Raw genomic sequence first — 8062 nt, 5'->3', positions numbered from 1 at the left:
CATAGAAATACGAAAACTACTTACATTTTGAAACAAAAATATTTCTCTGAAACTACTTACAATATGAAACGGAGGAAGTAGTATAAGATGACTACACTAACCTTTGACCCAACACGTGTGCTTTTTAAAACCAAAGCCGAACAGCTTCCGTCCTGGGCCTCCTGGCTCAGGATTTGTTTTTCAATATTTGTTTATTAATAATTGGCAGTTTAAAAAAAAATACAATTGAAGTTTATGTTTTATCTCAACTAATTATCCACTCAATGAAGAAGAAGATAACTCAAAATAAAATTTTGATTGGGTTGTGAAAAGCATCACAATTCACAATCATGTATTCAAAATTCACGTAGAAAAAGCTAATAGGTCCAAAAGATTGGTCTTCATTTTTTTTTTCTTGAGAGATTTTGATGGATAGAGAGACAGAAATAAACAGCTAAATATGGTGTGTATTTATATTTATTACCTCGAATATATTAGATAATGGAATAATGCTTTTCTTCTAGAATATAAACAAATATTGCAATTGTTGTAATTTATATAAAAAGTAATTGTTGTAATTTCTATTTTTTTTTGTCACCAACATAAATATTGTTGTAATTTCTTATTCCATTGCAAAACCATTTCAAAAATTTTAAATCTTAGAATATACAATTTTTATTTCTAAAATTCAACATAATTCCACTGCTAACTTTTGTGTAACATGTGTTGATATATTAACTATATATAACATATAACTCTTACTATTTGGTAAGCAATATTATCATGAATTTATCATAAAAATAGTACTACCAGACTCAGATTGCCTTTCTGTTTTTCTGCCCCATTCTCCTTCCTCTATAGACTATCTATAGTGATTAGTAACTATGAATAGTATATATGTTACCAAAAAAATACTATATATGCATGTCTAATGAAGCTAACAACAGGGTTCAATTCTCTTAATATGTTGAGCAAGACTGTTCGAACTAGTAAATACCTGATTAACAAAATAAATACAAATTAAAATAAATTCCTTATAGTTAAAACTTATTACTCTTAGCTAGAGGCAATAAAAGGCCTGTAAAACTATTATACATTAATGTTATGTTTTTGTAAAAAAAAATCTTTGGAAAAAAGCCCGAAGGGAAAAAAAAGGTTGAAACTGTAAGGGGAGAGAACGAGTACGTGGCATCATAATTTTTGCGATAGCTAATGTGAAAACACCTAAAAACTATGGAGAGCGATGCTCCTCGACGACGTCCTTGTCCACTTGGATTGTGATTGCATTTTGATTTATCATACACTAATCAATTGATTAGTTAACTATCATCACACAGTATTAAAACTTTAATTCCATTAATTTATACAACATTTCACTACGTATCTCCCCAAAATCACGTGTTTCATATCGTACGTACGATTGTCTAGTCTTTATGAAGAAGACTAAAACACAATATATAGTATATAAGTATAATTACCTAGACTCTTATAAATTATGAAAGCCTAATTTGGAACATATCCACTCGAAACTCGGGTATTAGTTGGATTAATTATTCATATAATATGGAGAAGATGACATCTCCCTTATTAAAATCAATAAGAATGTACTAATATTTGAGTTTACAAAAAAAAAAGAATGTACTAATATTATTCATATACTTCTTCTATTTTAATACATGACGTTTTATTGAATTTTTTTTGTTTCCAATTAGATGATGTTTTCAATTTTAATGTAAAATTTATTAGCTTTTTATGTTATATGATTATTTGTGCTACGTTCTATTTTTAATTTGGTTGAATTGTGTTTAACTTAGTAAATATTGTTGTTTTAGTGTATAAAATATATAAAAAATAAATGTTTCTTAATCTGTATGTACAATCCTAAAACATAGTTTAGTAAAAAAAAACAGAGAATTTTTTGTCGATTACGCAAACTGAAATTGCTGCATTAGAAATGTAGTAGTCATCTTTGTTAGAGTTTTAGACATTTTCATAAATCACTGTAGAAGTTGTAGAAATTAGTTCAAGATGTATAAAAAACTTTCCCTTTTCAATTTTTAATATATATAATATGTAAAGCCAAATAATCTTCTTCAAAATAAATATGCTTGAGACTGCAAAGGACACGTAGCCCAATCGATGAACAGAGGACGGCACCGAATCATTTTGACTTCACCTTTTCTTATGATAAAGAGTCTCATCGTTTTTCCTATATATACTTCGTACTCTTCTTTTAGGTCCCTACGTCTCTGTCTCTCTTTCTCTATACTCTCAATTCTCAGTTTCTTGATTAATCCAACAACATTAATTTTGTACAATTTGACTCCATTGAGTAATCATTAATTATTCTTCAAAACGATGGGAAGATCACCATGTTTGGATAAGAAAATTGGGCTCAAGAAAGGTCCATGGACACCAGAGGAAGATCAAAAGCTCATTGATTATATCAATAAACATGGTTATGGAAACTGGAGAACTCTTCCCAAGAATGCTGGTTCGTATATATATCTTCGTTATTGCATTTTACTTAATACTTCTATTCATTTTTGTTTGATAAATTTTTTAACCTTTTTTCTCGAATCTTGTTAATTATAGGGTTAGAGAGATGTGGTAAGAGTTGTCGTCTCCGGTGGACTAATTATCTCCGACCAGATATAAAACGAGGAAGGTTCTCATTTGAAGAAGAAGAAATCATTATTCAACTTCACAGCATCATGGGAAACAAGTGAGTTTAATGTTTCCCTTTTCTTGACATATTTTCAAGAGCAAATTTCAAAAATAGCACATTTTTAAGTTTATATCAAAAAAATAGCACTCAAAAACTAAAATGATCAAAATAGCATTTTATCTTTTGAAAATTTTAATTTTTTTATTTTTCAAAATTTGAAATCTTATCTCCAAAACCTCATTTCTCAACTCTAAACCCTAAACTCTAAACTCTAAACCCTAAACCCTAAACTCTAAACCCTAAACCCTAAATCCTAAACTCCACCCTTTAACTCTAAACTCTAAGTTTATGACTTTTGATAAAACATTAAGTGCTATTTTTGTGATTTTTGATCTTGAGTGCTAGTTTGAGAACAAAAACTTGATTTAGTGCTATTTTTGTATTTTTCACTATTTTCAAGTGCTTGATACATTAATTTTCTATGTTTTTCTGACTTTGTTTGCTTTCTTGATAAACTATATTTTAGGTGGTCTGCAATTGCGGCTAGATTGCCAGGAAGAACAGACAACGAGATCAAAAACTATTGGAACACTCATATCAGAAAAAGACTTCTAAAGTTAGGAATCGATCCGGTAACACATAGTCCACGTCTTGATCTTCTGGATATCTCCTCCATTCTCAGCTCATCTGTCTACAATTCTTCTCATCATCATCAACAAAACATGTTGAGGCTTATGATGGGTGATGGGCATCATCATCATCAGCCATTAGTCAACCCGGAGATACTCAAGCTCGCAACGTCTCTCTTTTCAAATTCTCAACAACAATACAAGAATCAGAACAACCCCACCAATACACACGAGGTTAACCAACCCGAAGTAAACCAATACCAAACCGCCTACAATATTATTGGTAATCAAGAATTACAATCTTGCTTCCCTAGCATGGATCAATTTGCAGAGTTTCAAGACCCCATGCCAACGACGACGTTTCCAGATTCAGTGCATTCGCTCCCATTGAACCAGGACTATGATTATTCGACATCTAACTTCGCGTTAGAACCTTTTTACTCTGACTTTGCTTCGGTCTTGGCCACACCCTCTTCGAGCCCGACTCCATTAGACTCAAGCTCCACAACTTACATCAATAGTAGCACTTGCAGCACCGAGGATGAAAAAGAGAGTTATTGCAATAATAACTTCATGAATAGTTCTGAAATAGGTCCTGATTATTCGTTTGATGTTAATGGTTTTCTGCAATTCTAAGAAACACATTAAAGACCCATGGGATAGAGTTATTTAATACTATTGTATTCAATATATTGATTTTGTTACATATGTAAGATACTATTTCTTATTGTTTTTCCTTCTCATTATTTTATACTAGTTTAATATATCGCCAAAGCTAGCGAAAGTAACATCCCACCAATAAACAATATACATCTCATAAGACTTTTTTAAATGATCCAGTTTCTATTATTGGTATCTACACTTTTGTTTAATATATTTGGTCAGCTTTTCTTCCACATGCTGCCTAGAGATCGATCCAGCGAGAATATCAAATATGGCTCGAGTTACAGCATATATACATATTTTATCAGGTGATTAAATTTTGCTGAAAAGAAAGCAGAAAAAAATGATAACCAAAACACTTGACTCCTTGTGTTTCACTTCCCTGAATAAATTAACACTCCCTCCGTTTTGTAAAGATTGATGTTTTAGAAAAAAATGTTTTAAAAGATACATTCTTTATATTTTTCATGTATCTTTATTACTAATAATGATTAATTTTAAAAAACTTACTGCATTTACTAGATTTTTATTAGTTTTAAGGGGAATTTGCTAAAAAAACCTATATATTCATTTTAAACGTAAAGCATGTATACATATTCAATCAAATACAAACCAATCTAAATGGATGGTAAAATTACTAGTTAACCGTTATGACTAAACAAAAAACCATAAATGTATTTTTATGATTTTGTCATTCTGAAATTTATAAGTAATAGAAAAAAGTCTACACATATGTAGGACTTCTAAAAAATCTACTGTAATTAGACTTATTATGTAGTATACGTCGTAATTTGATCTAATAATTTAATTATAAACATGCATAAATATGATCTAATAATTTAATTATAAAAATGTATCAATATAAGGATCAATATGACATATATAAATTATGATTTTATATTATTGAACAATATAAAATATATATATTGATTTGGTAACTATGCGTTAGACAATTTTTATGGTTTACCAACAAAAGAGGTTCTAACATGTTATGTCTCTAAGGGTTAGATTCTAGATTGAGACATTTTTGGTTTATTGACTTAAATTGCATATTAATGTTGAGTAGTTTATATTTTGTATATTTTGATATTTGATACAATAATTAAGATTTTTTTTGATTATCAAACAAACATTTAGGATTTGAGATTTGTAATTTAGGGTATAGTAGACCTACAATAAAGTCTACTGCATTGTAGGCGTCGTGTCTTTTTCATACTTTAATTGGTGAATACAAATAAATAATGTGAAACCATATATTATAACTATTAAAGAATAAAGAAAAAATTTAGTAAATCATACGTTAAAATTATTAAACAATAAAGAAAAAAAGAACCCAAAAAAATCGTTGTAAACTAACAGATAAGCATACTCACCAGTAGTAATTTAACCCAATCAGATTTAACCAAGTTAATTTTAACTTAACCGAACTTAAACCAAAATTTTTTAAAACCTAATGTGAAGTCATATATTAAAATTATTAGAAGAATAAAAAAAACGAAAAAATTATAGTAGACTAGTTTGTAACTCTACCAAACCGGAAACAATTTGAGATTACAAAAATAAAAAAACAATTTTGATTAATTTTAGTTTTTTATATGAATAAATTAAAATAGCAATCTTCAAACTAATACTAAAAAATGGTAAAACATATAGCAATAAAGAATAGACAGCAATAATAAAATTATCATAGTAGACTTCGAAAAAATAGTAGATTTCCAAAATGGTCTACTAAGTAGACTTACAATAAAGTCTACTCCAAAATTTTAATATTCGTAGACTTCAAAATAAGTCTACAGTGTCGTAAATTTTAACCTAGTTATGATTTTTGTCTCCCTATATAAATGAAATTGACAAAATCTTTCTTTAAAATGGCTCCACAAGTTTCTGAACCTCTCTCACTTCCTTTTAGAACTCTCTCCCTTCTCTCTAAAACTCTATCATTTCTCTCTAAATTCTTTGAATGCGAAGAAATTTTTTTTGTTTAAATTGTTTTTTTTTTCTCATTTCTTTCTCACAGTATTATCTTGTTTTTGTAGGTAATATCACTCATGGTTTTTATTTCCCCCTCTAAAAATATAAGTTTTAGATCTGTAGATTTTAAATGCGTATTTTTATATTTATATTCAAATAAAGTTATAGATTCAAACTCTATGCATTTACTTTTCTTTTAGTTTATCTTTATAAATTTTATTTTTGAATTTTTTTCAGATTTAAAACTATTTTCACATTTATTAATGTACAGATTTTTTTTCAGACGTGAAAATGATCAGATAGAGTAAATGTTTAATGAAGTATGATTATAAGTTAAAGCTTGAAGTCTACTAAACCACAATTTTAAGTAGACTTTACTGGAAGCTTACATAAATATGACTTTAATTTTTTTGTCCTATATTTTTTTTTTAAATAATTTTATCTTAATTTTTGGTATATTATTCCATGGTTTTTATCTCCTCCTCCCAAAAATATAAGATTTATATCTGTATTTTAAATGTTTGTTTTTTTATTTATATTTAAATAAATTTGCACATTCAAACTCCATATCTTTAATTTATTACTATTTGTCTTATAAATTATATTTTCTAAAGTTTTTGGAAAAATCAGGATAACTATTCGAGACAAGGGTTGTATAGCACACTAGAAGGATTTGATTGTTTAATGGGAGCGAGGAATAGAAGGGCGAGTCAGTCGCCACTTCATTCGGAGATAGAGTCCCTTATTTGGGCAATGGAATGTATGAGAAATTTAAGATAGTATACAATTACATTTGCAACGGATTGTTCTTAGTTGGCGAAGATGGTTTCAGAACCAGAAGAATGACCAGCCTTTACAAGTTATTTGGAGGATATCAAGACTTTGAAGAGAATTTTCAACAGCTCAGAGCTCATTCATATACAACGGTCGCATAATTTAAGGGCGGACAGTTTAGCACGCAGTGCAAGAAAGCAACTGTCGTTTGTAGTCCATATGGATGCGGAGCTACCAGTTTGGTTTGCAGAGTCTACATGAGTCTGTCTATACTGCCGACAAAAAAAAATATTTAGATATAAAGTTTTTTTTTTAACTCTGAGAATGAATTGCAATAAGAACCACAATATCATACAAAACAAAACCAAACAATCGCAATATGAAAGATAGAGAAATAAACAGAGCCTAAAGCTCATCCATGTCGAAAGATTCAAAACACCCTATAGGATCTGTAACCTCTTCAGTCCACAACCAAATCACAGTGCCATCCTTAGACCAGTCTTCTATCTTCAGCTTAGCCAAACTGGTTCACCTTGAGAAAAAAAATGACTGCACTCTCGGTTCCATCGTAACACTCCTTGCAATCATAAAGAAACTTTATTAACGCCTGTTGAAACATACTGCAACTCTCAAACACCTATATTATTCAGTACACTTTGGAGTTCAATTCCATATGCTCTGAAAGCCGGCCAAGCCTCGGGCCTATTCACCACTCCCGCCAATTCAGATGCTTCTATTTCCAGACACACGTTAGCTATTTTGTGAGATATCATGCTTTGAATTGCCCAAACCAGACCAATCTGTTTATCTTCTAGGAGGGAGTTTATTCCACTGAAAGCTCTTCGACTATGAATCATTAACTCTCCTCTAGCATCCCTCACAATCCAAGCCGTACCTGCCAAACTATTTCCTTTAGATCAAGCTATGCCCACATTACATTTGAGTTTCCTTGAAGGAGGAGAACGCCAACGACTTCCCATAGAGTTCATGCTCCGCCTTCCCTCTTGACTACTTGCACCAGACTGTTGTACCTCAAACCAATGTCTACAAACTTCCTGGATCTTATTCACCGTAGCATCCACCTGAAAAACTTTTCCCTCAAACGAAAACACATTTTTATTCTTCCATAGAACCCATAGGACCCAAGGAAACACACGAGAGATCACCTCAGGAACATCCTTCCTCACTGAGGCCGAGTACAAGGGGATAGCTAATGCAGTCGCTGAGACTTGCTTCTTACGCAACCTATTACTTGAGCTTCACTGCCCCCTGGGTATGGCAACATTGGTGTTTTGTGACAATATCAGCTCAGTCTACTTATCAACAAACCCAATGAAGCATCAACACACCAAACATATTGAAATTGATCTGCATTTTT

The 8062-nt window shown here is 30.6% G+C and overlaps 1 protein-coding gene across 1 annotated transcript; it reads left to right on the top strand.

The window, feature by feature from the left end:
- The first annotated feature begins 1514 nt into the window (after nucleotides 1-1514).
- On the top strand, nucleotides 1515-4040 carry LOC106374602 (transcription factor MYB74-like). Its single transcript, XM_013814596.3, has 3 exons — nucleotides 1515-2473; nucleotides 2575-2704; nucleotides 3174-4040. The coding sequence occupies exons 1-3, from the start codon at nucleotides 2338-2340 to the stop codon at nucleotides 3910-3912; spliced, it is 1005 nt and encodes a 334-aa protein (XP_013670050.2). The 5' UTR covers nucleotides 1515-2337; the 3' UTR covers nucleotides 3913-4040.
- Nucleotides 4041-8062: the final 4022 nt, after the last annotated feature.

Source organism: Brassica napus, chromosome C9 (genome assembly GCF_020379485.1).
Source record: "Brassica napus cultivar Da-Ae chromosome C9, Da-Ae, whole genome shotgun sequence".
NCBI lineage: Eukaryota > Viridiplantae > Streptophyta > Magnoliopsida > Brassicales > Brassicaceae > Brassica > Brassica napus.
This window is presented reverse-complemented; position numbering and strand designations above follow the sequence as displayed.